At 42.1% G+C, this 18,917-nt stretch overlaps 1 protein-coding gene and 1 pseudogene across 1 annotated transcript; both read left to right on the top strand.

Annotated features, from left to right (window-relative positions):
- The first annotated feature begins 6,538 nt into the window (after positions 1 to 6,538).
- Positions 6,539 to 17,358, top strand: LOC140003499 (ubiquitin carboxyl-terminal hydrolase 42-like). The gene is made up of 14 exons (XM_072043871.1): positions 6,539 to 7,879; positions 9,479 to 9,716; positions 10,465 to 10,665; positions 11,250 to 11,360; positions 11,520 to 11,622; positions 11,827 to 11,894; positions 12,051 to 12,121; positions 12,654 to 12,736; positions 13,654 to 13,765; positions 14,142 to 14,282; positions 14,477 to 14,577; positions 15,041 to 15,182; positions 15,863 to 16,144; positions 16,944 to 17,358. The coding sequence occupies exons 2-14, from the start codon at positions 9,479 to 9,481 to the stop codon at positions 17,034 to 17,036; spliced, it is 1,746 nt and encodes a 581-aa protein (XP_071899972.1). The 5' UTR covers positions 6,539 to 7,879; the 3' UTR covers positions 17,037 to 17,358.
- On the top strand, positions 17,171 to 18,672 carry LOC140003535 (uncharacterized; annotated as a pseudogene).
- Positions 18,673 to 18,917: the final 245 nt, after the last annotated feature.

Genomic DNA, 18,917 nt, shown 5'->3' with positions numbered 1-18,917 from the left:
GCGTGTCCATGCGTCCCTGGAGCCTGTTAGAGCTTGGTTTTGAACGGTTCTGCCTTTTGTAAATTTCTCTACGCTGAAGAATTTCTGTCAAGTGATGGACTTTGTGCTGTTGTTAGGATTCCTTTTGTTCCTAATGTACCAAAAAGGCTGTTTCTTTGGGTCTTTTGCTTCCCTTAGCAGTTTGTGGTGTTTCACTTAGGCTTATTACTATCCTTGCGCTGTTTTTCCCCCAGTCACTTACAAAGCCTGAGGGACAGGATTAATTTTTTTTTAATCTAGTTACCATTAATATAAATGATCTTTTTGTTTGGATGTGACTTCTGAATTCATAACAGTCTTACTTCAAAGATCTACGACTGGTTTTGAAGTCTGATGCTTTCTTCAAGTTTGAGTTGAGAATTTCTTCCATCTTTATGGAACTAACTTCTAAAGCAGCAAGTCAGTGTAAACTGTTTTTCTAGTTCTGTTTGCACATAATAAATATAACGGAGGCATACTCTCTTGTGGCTGAGCTCTGGCCAATCTCTATTTCTATGGTCAGTTTCGCTTTGTCTCAAGGCTGAAGTCTAGCTGAGAATTCCCCTGTGCCAGATGCAGTATTTTTGTATATTATGAAGTTAGCCTCTCTAATTTTGAGAAATGCTGAGCCTGTTGCAAAATTGACAGAACGAGCTCTTTGGGGTCTGTTTAATAGAAGTCCTACGTGATAAGTTTTGGGGTGATGAGGGGAGGGGACATTCTGACCACATTTGGTGGAGTGCAGGAGGGCCTGGACGCGCTATTCCCTTCTGTGAATAGCGGTCGGTATTCCCTCTCCGTCCTGTGCCAGAGACGTGAGGTCACTGATCCATAAATGCCCGAGATGGTTTGCCTCGGAGTTGCCGGTGACTTGTAAACAAGTGATGCAATTTTCAGGATAGCACGGTTTCCCCTCCTCCCTTTGTTTCCTCGCTGTTTCCCAGTCAGGTACCAGTATCAGTGTTCAAGTCCGGCTGTCGGTTGTATCACCTTTGCCGAGTGTGTGCTCACAGGAATCCAGTTTTGTGGTGTTATTAATTAACTTTCTGACACTGTCACATCAGGCACTAAAGGTGCTTCCTCCTGCAGTCTACACAAGGGATGTGATGACTCAAGTTTTCAACATCTTTATTGTCATTGGTAGTATTAATTCTGATGTTCATCTTTTATTGCAGTCCATCATGTTAGTTTGGTTTGGTTTCGGGTTGGTTTGTGGTTTTGTTGTTGGTTTTTGGGGTAGCTCAGGGCCTCCTGAAATACTCCAACCACTCTGCTGCATAAATAGTTGTTTCTTTTTCTGTGGAGATGGGAGCCACCAAAAATGCCTCCTTTCCTTATCCTGTAGCAGCCAGATGGCATTTCGCAAGGCTGCGCCGTGCCTCCCTTTGGCTGATGGTTCATTTCCAGTTCTCTTGCCTTTCTGAGAGCTGGAAGGAACCACACCAGGACCACTCACCTCTTTTCGTGTACCCTTCAGAGTGCAGTGAGCTGCAAGGTGTTGCATAAAGCAGCATCTCTGCTTCCAGGGGATCCTTTCTACCCAGCTCTGGAAGTCAGCCCAAAGGGAGCACAGGGCTGCTGACGTGGAAGAACGTGAAGGGAAAAACAGGCAAGAACTCTGACCACGTTGCTACTAGCTCTTAGAAGACCTTGGAGATAGATGATGGAGAGCTTAATGATGCAAACATGCTTTGAGAGTTTGACTTCTGCTTGCACCTAACAGGTCCACAAGAGCTCACTTCCAAAAAAACCAACAGGCTTCCAGTTGTGTTTGGAGCCGTTCCAGAAAGCCACTTGGTGTTGCAGGTTCTCGTTGGGTGTCTTGGCCTTCTTGACCCACAGCTTGAAGCCGCTGCTGGAGCCAGCCTTGGAGCCAGCAGGGAGCTCCTGAACTTTGTCATGGTTATGGCAAAGGCTGCAGGTGTTCAGCGCCCTGAATCTGGAGAGCATCTCTCAAGCCACATATAGTTTGTGAGACCAGAAAGAGCTGCCGGCTTATAATGAGTGCTGTGACTTAGGCGCACGGTTTGTAGAGGTTTTAAGGCGTAGTGCATGAGTGCCAGGCTCCTGTTTGGTCACTGGGACAAAACGAGATCTGGGAATGTTGGATGTCCTAAAAAGAGTACAGGGGAGACAAACGGGGAGGAGATGTGGCTCTTCTTGGCCTTGTTTAGCCCCCAGCCCCTCTACACCCCACAAACCTTAGTTACAGCTGTGGGCTTCTGCAGAACGTCACAATGCCTAGTAAATCTTTGGGATATACTTAAAAGCAGGAAAATACTGTGTTGGTTTCTTCTTTTTTTGTATACATAGGGCAGCTGCCAGCAGCAGCACCTGCTGGAGTCGAGGGTGCTGAGCAAGGCAGGGTCATGTCCCGAGCAGCAGTCACAAGGGGAGCTGAGCGGAGCCCGCCTGAAAACTCGGGGGGTTTCTGCTTCTTAGCAAGCCGAAACACAGCTCCCCGTCCCCAGTACTCCTCGCTGTGAGGATGAGGACTGAGGAAGGCTCACCCTGCCTGCAGCTTCTTCAGTTCTTCGTGCGGGGAACTCGTGGAGGAGCCAGTGCCTCTGGAAAGAAAGCACCTGTTGGTACTGTGGGCATCTGAGCGTGATGCTAACCCACGCAACGCTGCCCCTTGCATCTGACAAATGTTTTACAACTTTGACTTCTTTGCAGGTTTTACTTAAATTTGGTGGAGGAGGCTGTGGCTGAGCAGAGAACTAATTTGTTATTTCACTAACTGGAATAATTTACAATGGAAAGAAGCTTTTTTTAGTTAAAAGTTGTGTTTCTGATTACAGCTTCCGGTATTTTACCTCGCAGTCCACAAACACTCTTCTTAAACTTGATTCCTGACAAGTCGCTTTTCTCAGTTCTCGCGTTCTTGGACTCCACCAGGGGAAAAGGAAGGCCCTGCTAATATTGCTTGGCTGTTTCCTTCCAGAGGAAGGAGGGGAGAGTTGAGAAAAAGAGGAATGAAGTAAAATGAATTTACTCTTTGCACACGTGCTGAAAGAATAGGCAGGTGTTCTTGGGAATATCTCATTTAAATCTCTGTGTATGTGTTTCGAGAGGATGCGTCCTCACTTAGAGGAGCCAACATCCCATTGCTGGACCTAATCCTGATGGGGCTGGCATCTGAGGGTTACGCGGGCTGCTCCCGGCAGAGCTCTTCCCACGCGGGGAGGCCGAGGGAGCCGGTCGAGCACTGCTCCGCTGCCTGGAAAGATTCAGTCATTTCCACCCAAAGCGAGGAAATAAAAAGCTCGGTCAGCCATTTCATCTGGAGATACCCCACCCTCCTCCAACAAATACGAAAAAGGGAAAATGTAGGCTTGGGCCCTCACATATCCCAGCAGTTTGCACCCATTTGGGCGATGCGATTGGGGTCGGGGCAGGCAAAATAGAAGTTACCTTTATTTTTTTTTTTAATTTCGGCAGAGGAAGTTATAAGGTTGATGTTGCCCCTTTGATATTTGATTTAACCCACTGACTGCCTGGGAAGGAAGGAGTCTGTTTAGTTTACCTTTGTCCTAGATTCAGTTTTAATATCTCATGTTTAAATGGGGGGGGATCTTTATTCTTAATGATTCATGCCGCCTCAAAGCACAGTGGTTTCTACTTGTGTGCTGCCTTTCCCACTGGGGGAGGCAAACAAAAGAACAATAATTTCAGACTCCTCCTTCAGTTTCCAAGAGAACCTTAGCTGCTCAGGGATAGCTCTGAATTTTAAAAGCATTTTTTTCTTCCAAATTATGTATTGATTGCACATAAAATAGCAGCACCGTAATATGCAATTTCAAACAAATGCACGGGGGTGCTTGGTTGCTTTTAATGCTCCTCCTTTATTTTTATTTTATTTTTTTTCTTCCAGCAGAAAACAAAAAGTGGATTCTGTTCCCATAAGCCGCTCTTGTAAAATCTGCACAAACATTTATTAGTCTAGACACAAAATATTCTCAGCCGGCCTCAGCCTGACGATGGCAAAAAGAAATAAAAATAATAATAATAATAAAAAAAAAAAAAGAAAAGGCAAGCAAATATTGTACTTGGCTGTGAAAAGGGAAGGGGGGGATCATGCCCCAGGCTAGTGAAGCTGTAACATTTTGCTGGGGCTGCCTGCAACAACAGATGCATCTCGTTCCCCTGGGCTTCCAGTCCTGCCTATTCTCTTCTGCTGAACTTGGCCGCTCGCAAACATTCCCTGTGAGTACCACACCCCGGGCTTCTCCTGGACACTTTTGATTTGATTGAATGATGGCACCAGGCATGCTCCTCTTCACCAGGCCTGCTCTTCTGCCCCAGAAATCATGTAGCGAATTCATTGATTGGAAAACGTGCAAAATAGGTGGGATCTGGGGTGACTGGTAGAAATCAAAAGGGTTTGAAATAGGCGATGTGACCGCAGCTTAAACCTGCAGGAAGGGAGCATCGACCCGAATGGTTTATCTGAATCTTCAGCTGCAACTTCTGTAAATACCAGCTCCTTCTCCTCATTTGCTACCATGGCAGTTTGCAGACTTTTGCTGAGTTAAAAGGACAAATCATAGTTGTGTGCGTTTGTTTGATCAGGCCTTTACCTCAGCGCTCACGTTCTCAGACTGCTGGGGTTTTATATTTTTGTCATTTTCTTAGAAAATGGCGAATGATGCATATCCCGGCTTCCAGATGATTAGTTCCTTTTGCTCCCAATTTGTGTCAGGCTGCGTTTGGTTGGAAATGAAAATGTAATTGCAAATTCCCCTCAACAGCACAACATGTCTGTGGTATTAATTAAAGCACTGTAAATACGTAGAATATCTGAGAATGCATTCCTTCGAGCATGGCCGTGTTTTTTTAAACCTACAGAGGAGGCAAAATACGGTATTTAGGCTTAGTAGATGAAATGTATTGCTTCTGTGGTGGCAGATCCGTGTCTTGAGATTTTAAACCTGGTGTATCTCATGCTCGAGCCTTCAAAGGAGATGTTACATAGACAATAAAACGTCCTGCTTTTCGGGGAGGGCTCTCCTTAGGTCACTCAGAAAACGCCTTCAGTCTTCACTCACTGCAGCATTCACAAAGTGAATGCCTTCCTGTAAGGTTAGTCACCGATGGCCACTCATTCCATGCTTTCACTAAGAAAAACCTTCGCAGCTTTGAATCTGAATTTCCTGCCCCGCGTTTAGGTGAGCCCGGAGCGGCGTCAGGCATTGCTGGGCTCCTCGTCCGGCGGCGATGGTGAAGTGAAAGATGCCAAAAGTGAAGTTTGACAGTGAGCTCGGGGGCTTGTGCTGGCCCGGTGGCTCTCTAAGCCCCCGTGTCTGAGCAGCGGGAGCATCCGAGCAGCACAGGACGGAGCTCAGCAAGAGGCTGGGGTCAGGGCACTGCTGCAAATAGCAATGCTTTGCTGGTTGCAGAAGTTAACCAGGTACACAGCACTGTTTTACTACATGGTGGAGACCTACGGAGAGTGTTTCTGCCCTCCTTTTTAGCTGAAACATCCCCAGATTCTAAGGGGAAAAGGAATAGAAGGGACTTGCGGAGCAATGTTCTAGTGAAACCCAGCCTTCCTAAAGAAGCCTGCCTGAATAATTCCTGTGAATAACAGACTGTTCAGCTATTTCCTAACATAGAAACGGTGCTGACTGCTTCTTCAGAGTAACATAAGTTAGTGATGCTACTGAAATAGTTGTGGTTCAGACGTAGATCTGATTTCTCCTAAGCACGCTGAATTCACAGCTGTTGATCCTCCAGAGGAGGCTTTGCAATTGAACACCTGGAGAATAGGTAAATTTCCCGCTGTTGTTCTCCTCTCCTCTTGTTTTGTTTTGTTTTGTTTTGTTTTGTTTTCCTAGTAGCATAGGCTTAAGACTCTGAAGAAACGGGCTGCTTTTTTTCATTTCCAACACTGGCTGTTCCTTTTGAGCCCCGCCTTCTATTTTTGCAGTCACAAGATATGTGAATGTAAATTCCTGGGAGAGAGGTAGAAAACTCTGTTTCAACTGGTGTCTTTTTCGGCTATGTGGGGAGACCAAATAGGGTGGTTTTGAATCTTCTGGCTCTTATTCAGAGCAGCAGCATGTGGAGGGAGACAGATGCGTGTGCTTTTTTAGTGCAATGGCTTCAGAAGCAAGAGGGGAAAAAACACTTTCTCTGGGAGCTGGAGAAGGTGTCCTAATCACAGGAGAGGTTTCTAAATGGCATATCTCTGCGAGTGTTCCTGTAGTCTGGAGGTTTTTGTTTGTTTGTTTGCCTTTGGAAGGTTTTACTGTTAATCTTCACGTCCTTCAGCAGAAGTGAGAAATGTGATTTTATTTTGTGCAGTGTCGCGGACCCTCCGAAATCTACTGGGAAGGATGAATACCTCGCACAGTACCAATGTGATGACAGTGGAGACAAGGAGAAACCAAGAAGATCAAAAGAACGTGACCTTATTTCAAAAGAAAACGTTTTGTACGGCAAAGAGTCTTCTGAGCCTGGTGAGAAATTGCGGCAAACTTCCTCTCTCAAGTGTGACACTGAATGTAGCTCTAAAAAGCTTTCCTCCTCAGCTATTGCAGAGAGATGCCAAGGTAGAAAGGACAAGACTAAAAACACTGAGAAAGAGCATTACCAAAGCACGAGGGAACATGCTCCTAGTGAAGAGAAGGAGAGTCAAAAAGCAGGTCCTTCCAGCGGCCAGGTTCAAAAGGCGTCACGCTGGAGCTCCGAGTTCGGCAGCATTCCGAGACCGTTTTGGCGGTTGTGGAGACGGCCCTGGCTGAGGTGGCTGCTGCTGTTGCTGCTGTCCCCTCTGTCCTCGCTGTTGCCGCTGTTGCCGCTGTTCCCGGACCTTGGAGACCTCCGGCGGCTCCCTGTGACAGGCCCTGTGGCCCCGGGGAGCTGCCCGCCGCCTCGTCGGCCAGCCCGGCAGCAATCCTGCCAGCACAGAATAGCTCACTGCGTTTCAGGGTAAAGTGACGATTAATTTCTATTTCCTGGCCTGGGTGCTGCTTCCTTCTTTAAGGAAGCTTCAAGGTTAAAGGTTAAGCTCAGTTATGTCAGGGCCCAAGTCCGTTTTGTGAAGGGGCTCTTGTACGAAAGCTTAAGCTGGGATTGACTCTCTGCTAAGCGGAGGCCAAACGTGTACCTACTGAGAAGCAGGTCCTAAGTGATAACATTTTCTAAAGAGACTGCTAAACACATCTGAACAGTGCTGCTGCAGAACTCTGAATGGGGGGATAGCAACTGTCTTAACTGATCTGGAATCTTGAGTTTACTTTTCAGTGGACAAGAGGTGTGTCTCTCAAGGCAAACAAAGAGAGGAGTAACACCCGATACTCATGTCAACATAAATTTATGCTCAGAGCGTAGGTGTAGGAACAGCATCGGTATGTATATGGAACATCGGGAGAGGAAGCTCTGTCGGTATTTACAGTTTTTCTACTACCTTGTCAGAGAGACGTTATCTCCACATTAGAAATGGATGTATTTTGAAACAGTGGTGGTGGATCGGATTTCTTCTTTCTAGTGTTAATATTTGCTCTTGAATCGTACTTAATACCTGGTAACGCCTCAATCAGTTGTCAAAAATAAACTTAAAAATGTGTAAGGCTTATCTCGTTGGTCAGTATAAAGATCAAGGCTTTTTTCCTTTTTCCTTTTTCCTTTACCTTTTCCTTTCTTCCCCAGTGTTGTTTTTCTTTTCTCCTTCTCACTACAGTCTTAATTTTGTTTCTTGTCCCTTAAGTGTGTTTTCAGTGTGTTGCTGAAACATTTTCTCTTTCAATCCGAAAAAAGGAGCTGTCACTGGTGAAGATCGGAGCTTATCTGAAAATCCCTGAGCCCAGGAGCTGTCACCTTAGTCTTCCAGTCGGACAAGGACGACTTCATTTCTCGTGTAAATGCATTTTTCAGGTTTGCGTATTGTTTTTTCAGGAATGGAAAGTGTGTATAAAATGGATTTAAAATCAATCTTAAATGTAAAATGTCAAGGGAAAAAAGTTCTAGTTACAACCTCTGCACATAATTTGCCAGCTGTGGGACTAGGAGTTTTCTTATTTACTGTGTTTTGTTTAACGTGTCTGAAGTTTAATGGATAGCAATCAAGGCGTGCTAGAAATCTGAAAGCACTTTATGCTTTGTTCTCTCAGTCATTTTGGTATAACAAACTAGCTTATGTTTTAAACGCTCCATTAGGTTAGTGGTTTCCCTATAGGTAACAAGTCCCTGTGTGCTACAGTAAGACAGTAACAAAACATGAAGTATAGAAGTTCATCCTGTCATGGATGCTTCTGCCTACGGACACACAATTATGCTTATTTAAAGCGGTATCACCTTGAAACCTAATCAGCATTTTAAAAAGGACTTTGTAGCAGTTATTGGCTTTTGTCCTGGAGGGCTGAGGTTTGTTTTGTTTTGTTTTACATTCAGCATTTCCATTTCTAGCTTACATTGCCCTGTTGTTTTGCATGAGGAAAACGTGCAACTTTACAAAGCAGAACGGAAAGAGCTGCTTTTTAGTCTAACGTTTCAGTTTTTTGTAGGAGTTTTAAATGTGGTAGGAGTAAAACACCAGAAGTACTGCTGCCAAAGTTATATTCAAACTCGTATTTCGTGGAGAAGCAGAAGAAGCCCAGGGAGAAATAAATTTGCAAACGTGCTCTTCATGCTCTCCTTTCCCAAGATTTCTCTGAGATATAGCCCATCCTCTGTGGGTTTTGAGGTATATGGTTCCCAGGAGTGAGAAGGAGGGCCAAACATCTCTCTTCTTGGATCTCAACATGCCAGGGCTTTAGTGTACTGCCACTTACGGCTCCGCTTTTTCACCTGGAAAAAGCGACCACATGATGTAGACTGAGGAGCCCTCACAAATTAACTTGCTATCACAAAGTGACGCCCAGAAAAGGTGTATTTAAAAGCTAGGCTCATTATAGAATAACAACAAACCCCTCATGATTGGTGCAGTAGACAGTGAGGTAGAGGGCGATCCCTGGAAAGACAGAAGAAAAGGAGCAGTGAGTTCTGGGTACCTTTGTGCACACGAAACAGAAAAACGCAGGCAGTGAAGTAATAGTGTTCCATTACTAACGCCAGCAATAGATAATTGCAACAATTACCTATTAGATCATAGGTAATAATTAACAGATAATTGTGCAACTCTGGAAATCAATAAATAACTGATTCCCCTCAGAGAATGTCTTCTACATTTTTATATTAAAAAGACTCCAGAGTTGTAATGGATTAAAATCCTACGGAAGTGAAAGAAATGGCATCAGCCACTAGTTCTGCAGAAGCTAAAAGTAATACCAATAGAGTTTAGATGGAAATTTTCACTTTGTGTGTTTAGTTTGGGGATTCTTTTTAAATCATTCATACCAGCGATTTAGTTCTTAAGGCTGTTTCTTTAAGATTAAGTGACAGGACTTCTGCTATTCTTTTCTTCTTGGAATGCTTCTTGATATTCTTACGTCAACCAGAACTTCTGTCTCTGTCGCAGATGTCAACAATGACCGTAGTTAAGAAGCCCAAATCTTCAAAGTCTAAAAAGCCCTCTTCAAGGCGGTCTGGCAAATCCAAGAAACCAAGTACTAAAATACTGATGTCACGCACTGCAAACTGGGGCCAGATACCGCCTGCAGAAGATTCAAGCCAAGTCTCTGTGGCCCAAGGACGTGGAGGTGCTATTTACTGTAGATCATCTGAAAAATCTAAGGCTTTTGCCCCAAGAGATCTAAGTAAGTGTGAGCTTTATCCTGACTCCATTTTCTTCAAAGCAAAAGTAGAAAATGCAGTTCTTACTTGTTGCACTGATAGAGAAGGGGACTAGTGTGAACAAAGACTTCAAAAGCGAATCCCCTAAGGCAACTGAAGTGACTGATGTTACAGAAATTAATTTTGATATATTTACAGTCAACAGAGAAATATGGGGAGCTTTTTGTAATGCACAGATTCATCCATGTCTTTTCCGTTTTGCAAAGAAAAGTGTTTGATTGTTGCTATTCACAGCTTCCATTTTTCACACGTTTTTTGAATGATAACATTGCTCAGGAAAAGATCTGGTATCTGTAGGGGTACCGTCATTCCTAGTTACTAGTTTTTACCTTTTTTCCGTATAATTTCAAGTCTAAGCTTGTGGTTTAAGTTATAATAAGGAAAAAAACAGTAGTTGAGTTAATCAGGTTAAAGATTATAGATGGAGAGGAACTTGGCATTAGGTACTGCAAACAGAATGGCAGTTAGCCTTGCCTTAGAAAAATTAAAATGGTTGACGAAAGCTGGTTTTTTGTTTTTTTTTTTTTTCCCCAAAACATTGTGTTGACCAGCCAATTTGAATTTGGCGGTATTAAAGCTGTCTGCAATAATTTTCTTCTGGCTTGGATTGTAGCTAGCTCCTCTAGGTGCTCCTGCAGAATAGTATTTTTTTAAATACCTTCCTTAGAAACAAACAAACAAAATCTCTTTTTAAATTTAACTTTCTTGCAGTCGTTAATGATGGAATTGCTCCACCACAGAGCATTCTTTTTCCACCTGAGAAGATTTGTATGGATTGGCGAGAAACACAAAGTGTTGGAGTTGGCCTGTACAATCTTGGCAACACATGTTTTCTTAATGCTACTCTACAGTGTTTGACCTACACACCCCCACTTGCCAATTACATGCTTTCTCTCGAGCACGGCCAGTCATGTGAGTACTTTCTAAGAGTATTTCAAATCTGTTGGACAGCTCTGAAGGTGAAAGAACAGCAGTGATTCTGAGACAAGCTTATTTGCCTGATTTTACCTGTAGAAGCTGGCTTTGAGCACTGTATTAGCAGTGGGCTCCGAATAGCATACGGAGTGCAATTAATGCACTGTTTGTTTAATGAATGAATTTATTTATTTATGTATTTATTAAAGGATCATTTATTGCTTCGTGGGAATAATGAAGTGCATTGGACAGTAATGCATTTAGTAGTAATTTTAGAGAGTAATACATTTTTCAGCCTGTGGAGTTCACATTCCTGTCAGCCTTTACAAATGTGACTTTGCAGTAGTCTTTTAGATTTCTCATCACAAAATGCATTTGAATACAGGCTTAGTGGATATTTTTATTCTGTAAAGTTGTGTGAAATGAAATGTTACAAGACTGTTGGGACATTGGCATCTTGGGAGAATAGAATGTAGCAAGGAGAGTGGATATCGTATCTATAGTTTAAATTTTACTTAGATGTTTGTTTGTAGTTATGGATATTTTGCTGGACTGGGATGCTTTCTTCTTTCACTCTTCAGGTCGTGAACAAGATTTTTGCATGATGTGCACAATGGAGACTCACATTAACCAGGCCCTGCGTTGCACTGTTGATGCCATCGAGCCTACGCATGTTATCAGTAATCTCAGTCGTAAGTGGCTTCAGATGTGTTTCTTTTCGATAGCTTGTAATCTTCAAATACTTATTTGATGTGTATAAGTGGTTTTAACACTAGAAAGAAGAGAGATTTTAGAAATAGAAGAATGATTTCATTTTTAAATGAGGTGAATACTATCATCTTCTTCTTTAGGAATAGGACAACATTTCCGTTTTGGCAGTCAAGAAGACGCACACGAGTTCTTGCGCTATACTGTTGATGCTATGCAGGAAGCGTGCTTGAATGGAAGCACCGAGTAAGCATAAACAAGTTCACTTTCATACATTCTCTAGCACCTTCTAGTCCTTTATTTACTATCAAAAATGATCTCTAGCACCTTTTAGTGCCTTATTTACTATCAGCAACGAAAGTCTACATCATCCTTAGTTTTCATAAAACTCTTTGAAGAGTTAACTCTGCGCCTTAAATCTTCTGAGGTCTGATTATAATTTATTTCCAGATTGGACAGATCTTCTCAAGCTACCACCATCATTCATCAAATATTTGGAGGATTTCTAAGATCGAGAGGTACTTTAAAAAATATTCCTGTCCTTAGAACTGATCTGTGTCTTTTGTCGGTAGTAAAGCAGTCTGTAGTTTGTCTAAAGTAGTATCTGGCAACAACTTGAATTTGGACAGTTAGTCTCCTTCACATAAGGTTAAGCATTTATATTTTGCTTCCAGTGAAGTGCTTGAATTGCAAAGCAGTTTCGGATACGTATGAGGCATTTCTTGATATCACTTTGGATATAAAGGTAAGATGTTTTCTAAATATAATTCATGATGTTTAAGTACATGCCTAACTTTCTAAATTAAACTTGTTTACCTTAAAAAACCAAACCACATATAATGTTAAAACGTAAGAGCTTGGTGGTGCTAAGGAAGTGGATTGGACTTTGTCCTTCTGTGGAACCCATGTAAATAGTCTCCACATTTGCATTGGGTTTAAGGGGAAAGAATTCTCTTTCTGCAAAAATTATAATGCTGTCATACTTCTCTGTTGTTCTACCCCAATGTACATCTAATTGTTAGACTGATGAATTTGTCCCCAGTATTGATGACAAAGCACACTATAGGTGCTGTCTAGGCTACTGGAAAAGTATTTGTTCCGAAGTCAAATGACTTCCAGGTGAGGTCAATGCTGAGCATGCTCTTTCTGCCTCCTTCTTCACAGTGCTCATAGTAGATCGCTGGAGTATGTTAGTAAGATTCTCTTACAAACTACTAGTACGTCTCTGGAATTTTGAATTTACGGTGACTTTACGCTCTTCTTTCTCGCTCCTCTAGGCGGTTTCATCTGTTACCAGAGCTCTGGAACTCTTTGTGAAACCTGAAGAGCTGGGTGGAGAGAATTGCTATAAATGTAGCGAGTAAGATTTTGACGAATTAGGTCTTAATCCTAGATGTCAGTTTTATATGTTGCATGACTCTGTTGGACTACCTCTAAACTTTGGATCTACTTACGAGTTTTGTGGAAGTTTATAAAACACTTGGATTTTTGTTTCTTTGGAGGGGGGAAGTCTTGTTCAGAGGCATTCCCTATGGGTTTGCAATTCTCTGGCTCGTATTTTGCCATCAGAATTCAAAAAGAGATACTTTTGTTCTTTCTATTTATTAGCTCTCGACAGTACTTTTCTTGATGTAAACTGCCCAGTTTCCGTTGTTCTCTGGGCTAGTGGCTAATTTTCACTGCTTACACTGTAGGTCCTACCTTGGAGCGGGCAATGTATCAAACTGAACTATTGTGTTTCAAAGGATGGCAGACAGTTTCAGTGTCTTTCCAGACAAGCTCAGTACATGAAGACTTCCTACTGTTAAATGTCTCCCTCCTGTAGAATGACCATGTGCTTCTGTTGTATTTTTGATGTTGATAGACGACCTATGTTGGAGATTATTTGCAATTTCTAGTCCTGGGGACCAAGGCTCTCTCGTTCCACTTTCATTATTTGTATTTCCCTTGAAAGCTGAAAGAATGTATCCAGGATTGGAGTTCAAATAGCCACTTTTGTAGACCAAGAAATGGTACCTTGCCATCCAACCTGGTAATACCCTTTCGTGAGAGATTCCTGTTCCTGCTATGCCCGGGGTTTTGGGAGAATTTACCTTCTTCACTGTATTAACAAACCTGACACGCAGTGCATGGGTTTATGAAAAGAAAAAAGACCAACCTATTATGCAAGTAAATGTCATTCAAATAGCATAGGCATGCGTGAGACATTAAAACGAGTTTGTTTTGGGGGCGAAAAAAGAAGATGCCTTCAAACACTTATCTCTGCTTGTTTTTAAGGTGTAAAAAGATGGTTCCTGCATCCAAGAGATTTACCATACACCGTTCTTCCAAGGTTCTCACAATATCACTGAAAAGATTTGCAGATTTCACAGGTGGAAAGATCAACAAGGTATATTTACCACTGTAATGCAACTATATCATTGTGTAATGGGACATCCCCCAAAGCTGAAAGTTGTTTATATTTTCAGACAGTAATTGTAGACTAACGACTATGGCTTATTCTTTCTCTTAATATCAATAAAGTTCCCGCTTGACAAGAAGCATATGCTTTCCTCTGAGAAGGCTGATTCATCAGGAAACAGTTCTCTGCAACTTCTAGTCTTCAACATTGTTTATGGGAAGACTTATTTGTAGTGAATCAAGAAATATCTTCTAGAAATATATTCTAGAAATAAATTCTAGTCTGTGTTTTTTTTAAGTGTTTTTCTCTGGCTAGTCCACGAAGTACTCTGGGATAATTTTCTATCTTCTTGGTCTCTCTTTAGGTGGTGAAATATCCGGAGTATTTGGACCTGAGAGCCTACATGTCACAGTCAATGGGAGAACCACTGCTCTATGCCTTATACGCGGTGCTGGTACATCACGGTGTCAGCTGTCACTCAGGACACTATATATGCTATGTAAAGGTAGAAGTCAACAGCATTTCTAACAGGGTAAAGGTTGTGCTGGCAAACCAGTGAAAGCGTGACTAGCAGCTACTGTTTCTAGGGAAAAAGATTTCATTATATTTTTATTTGACACGTGTGTATTTTGTTCCTATCCGTGATTTCATTTGGAACACGTGCAATTCACCTAAAGAAATGGTTGTCTTTATTTGCAGGCTGGTAATGGACTTTGGTATCAGATGAATGATGCTAAAGTAGTCCGTACTGACATTAAGAGAGTTCTTGGTCAGCAAGCTTACATACTTTTTTATATCAGGTAATAACAAATCTTAACATGTGTTCAGAAGAGATTTACTTTCCTGTTATTGATATTTTTCTGTTTTGCAAGTGTTTTTCTTGCTATCCCAGGGAAAGATTATTATTTGTCTAATTCAGTTCTGTCTAACCTGAAATTCTCTGTGTCATTTATTATCTTTTGTTGCTTGGCCTGAAACTGCAGCACTTGTGTAAATTGCTATCTATGTGTTACCTGTAGCTGGCTAATTTAGAGAAGGAGAAAAATGAAGGTCATCTGTCGTGTAAGAATGAATGATTGTTCTGAAAGTGATAGTCTTAGTAGGAAGACTGTTCTCTCCTTTTCAGTTTGTAGTCTTGGCGAAGCCTTCTGTAGAGAAGGCTTCCATATCGTATGAACTGTTCCTCTAAAATTATAGGATGGGATTTAATCCAAGAGTAGGCTGAAAGAAAAACTAAACTCCGATCACTGCTCTTTTCTGAAGGCGCTATGATTTGACACTTGGAGAACGTGCGTTTTACTTGCCAGCACCATCTTATCCCTGTTCATTCCCTCCTGGTCAGCAGGGGGCTAATAGTAAGCAGGCTGGATTTATGGGACCACGACTTCTTCCTCATATGATTAAGGTAATTCAGGGAAGTGGGAGGGCAGGTAACGGCACCAAACTGCTAGTGGGTTTGGGGTTTGGTGTGGGGTTTTTTGTTTGGTTTTCAGCATCTTAGTTTTGTTTTCCTTCCCATGCTGCAGCTTTCTTCACAGCCTTCATGCTACAGCCAGAGTCATTCAAACAGTGGTTACTGCTAAATTGTGCAGCCATGAGACTCCATTACTTTATACCTCCAAGACAGCTTTCTAAAGCACAGAGAGCTACGCTCTTTGACAATTTAAGCAGAGTGTACTAATCCTCGAATCATTTAAAAGAGGACTTGTTTTTCCTATCGTCGTCACTTTAGCTAAGACAGGGAAAACTAATTGTCTTATTCCTGAGCACCAGAACAATTACTTCAGGCTTTTCAGGGTATGTTTAAAGGGGAAAATAAATATATTTGGGAATAGCAGCAGGTAATGTTAAGTTGTTTGGCTGGTTTTCAAAGATGATGTTAATTTGATTCCAATCGGCTGTAAACCAAAAGCAGGAATTGAATACGCTTATTGGACTTGCATTTATCTTTAAAGGGCAGTGTGTTTTTCTTTGTAGGTGTTAAGACCATTTGTAGAAATACTCAGTAGGAGAGTTTTGTGTTTCAAAATGTTAAATGCAGTGTTTGCGTTAATCCATCTTGCCATTTCTTCTTTTTAAATACAGAATTCAAGCCGTTTAAATGGAAATGGATCCATAAAAGAGGACGCAAAGACCACTGGTGTCACCCTAAAAAGGCCATCTTCAGCACCACCGATGGCCTGTGTTCAAAACCAGACAATTACCAGGCCTTCAATTACTGATCCGTCAAGAAAACAGAAGATCACCTCCAGTATTCACAATAAATTGCCTGCTCGTCGGACTGTGTCACAGCCTGACTGTCTTAGCAGTGCTGCGGAGGACGAAGATCTCTACCAGGCTGTTCCTTCATCCACAATTACAAATTCGGTAATGCAAATGAAGCAAATGCAAACAAGCAAAAAAGTTTCTGATGAGATTTTTGTGGAGCCAACAGTGAATGAAAATCCTAAACTCAGCTCTGATAACACAGTCCCTTACGGTGCAGAATCTTCAGGAAAATCTGAGGAGGAGTCAAAGGGCTTATTTAAAAGGAATTGCAATGCAATGTCCTCTAATGGAATTTTGGTTGGAAAGGTAGTCCGTACATTGCAGCATTCCGGTTCTTCCTGTCAGAATGCTGACGAAGGAAGATCCCAGCATGAGCTGCCAAAAACCGATTCACTAAATGGTGCTATTAGGTTAGTTAATGAATCGAAAGAAAACGGACTGAAACTTGATGATTCCACTTGCCGAGTTGAACCTGTTAAACCTTCTGAGATGTTCTTTTCTAAAACAAATGGATTGCTTGAAACATAGATTTGCTCCATCGAGAATTTCTCACCTATGATGTATTCGGGAGTGTTTATTGTGTTCCTAATTCAGGTGAAATACTGAGAAAACACAGCACAAATGTGATTGTAAGACTTTGTGGTATTATCCCATTAGAATTTGCAGACCTGAGCTTACATTACAACTTGTCAACTTAAGCTCAGCTGAGATAAAAATTCCTAAGTTTCATAAAGTAGATTTTGGGAGGTGAGTTGGGGTTATCTTTGAAGTGTAGATAATGCATACAACTCAAAACGGTCTTGCTTACCATTTAATGGAGAAATTCTGACAAGACTAGTCCTCAGTACTACTACAAATAGTATTTTTTTGTCTGCTGACTTGTGCGTTTTGATTGCAGATGCCTGGAGCTATGCCTTCAGTCAATCGAGAAATCATCACGGAGTCCCTCACAGCCAGCCAGCTGAACAGCTTGTCAGAGGAAACGAGGTAAAATGAGCACAGTCTGATTAAGACAAGACCTTATGGAAGTTCGTTACGGTTTTATCTGTCTACTAATAGTATTTAATGGAAGGATTTAAATTAGTACAATTCCATGCTGTATGTCCAGCGTTACGAACAGAACTAATGATCAGCACTGAGCATATCACTCTGATGCAGGTTGGTGCCTCAAGGAGAACTTGTGTTCCTTCATAGAATGTTTTTCCATTTTTCTCCACTGTCTGGAGAAACACTGGCTGTTCCCCGCTCGCCCCTATGCCTTTTTTCTCAGAGCAGCAGGTGGAAGGAGACGGATGCATTTGCTTTTTTAGTGCAATGGCTTCAGAAGCAAGAGGGAAGAAAGCACTTTCTCAGGGAGCTGAAGAAGGTGTCCTAATCACAGGAGAGGTTTCTAAATGGCATATCTCTGCGAGTGTTCCTGTAGTCCGGAGGTTTTTGTTTGTTTGTTTGCCTTTGGAAGGTTTTACTGTTAATCTTCACGTCCTTCAGCAGAAGTGAGAAATGTGATTTTATTTTGTGCAGTGTCGCGGACCCTCCGAAATCTACTGGGAAGGATGAATACCTCGCACAGTACCAATGTGATGACGGTGGAGACAAGGAGAAACCAAGAAGATCAAAAGAACGTGACCTCATTTCAAAAGAAAACGTTTTGTACGGCAAAGAGACTTCTGAGCCTGGTGAGAAATTGCGGCAAACTTCCTCTCTCGAGTGTGACACTGAATGTAGCTCTAAAAAGCTTTCCTCCTCAGCTATTGCAGAGAGATGCCAAGGTAGAAAGGACAAGACTAAAAACACTGAGAAAGAGCATTACCAAAGCAAGAGGGAACATGCTCCTAGTGAAGAGAAGGAGAGTCAAAAAGCAGGTCCTTCCAGCAAGAGGAGGTGTTCTCAGAGCATGGAAGTTGTTCATCAAAAGCGTTACAAGCAGGAGCACTGGGAGGGAAGCAGGTGCAGATCTTTCCCTGGTGAAAGAAACAGCCCTGAGAATGGCAGAAGAGCAGTCAAATATTCAAAGTACAGATCTGGCAGCGGAGGAAGATCAGAACAAGGTAGCAATAGATATTACCGATCCAAAGGGGAAAGAAGTTGGAGCAGAGAAAGATACTATCAAGATGAAGCACGGAGGTGGGAAAGTTGTAGCTATTACAATGATTACTATTCACCTCATGCGACAGGAGACAGTAGAGAGAGAAAGTTCTCTCACGGCGATGCAGCCTTTGACAAATGGACTGCAACTTACTACGGCAGGTCACATAAGCATTATCATTACAAAAGTGGATGGCCTCACGGTTCCCTCTTGAGAGATGAAGATGGACGTCGCTTTAGCACACCCCGAGCAGACTTGCATCGTTGCTCGGTATCTCAGCAACATTCTGGAAGACATTCTCGTGAAAGACATGCGCTTCCACCTGTGTCAGCTCATTTGGAGAACTGTCGCCAGAAAAATGAAACAGAAGGAAACAGAAAAAGAAAATCTACCCGTGCAGAAGGTAGTGAAAGTGAAATAGAAAGGAAAGACAGAAAGATAGAAAAGGAGCTTTTAGGTGGTGAAAAAAATGCAAAAATATCACAAGTTCTAGAAGAAAAAGAAGTCTAAGGATAAACATGGAGAGAAGGATTCCAAGTAAGCAAGGATTCCAGCATACTCCGCATTTTTTATCCTAATTCTTTTCTGGGTGCTTCTCATGTATTCCTTCTTTTTTTTTTTTTTCTCCTTTTTTTTTTCTTCTCTTTTTTTCTTCTTCTTTTTTTTTTTTTTTTTTTTTTTTTTTCTGGTAGTTTCTAAGTTACTTAGATAGCATCAGCTGGCTGGGGATCATGTTGTTAGGTTGATCAGTGAAGATAGGAAAGCTATTGCTGAATTGTTTCAGAG

Source organism: Anas platyrhynchos, chromosome 12, assembly GCF_047663525.1.
Source record: "Anas platyrhynchos isolate ZD024472 breed Pekin duck chromosome 12, IASCAAS_PekinDuck_T2T, whole genome shotgun sequence".
Lineage (NCBI taxonomy): Eukaryota > Metazoa > Chordata > Aves > Anseriformes > Anatidae > Anas > Anas platyrhynchos.
This window is presented reverse-complemented; position numbering and strand designations above follow the sequence as displayed.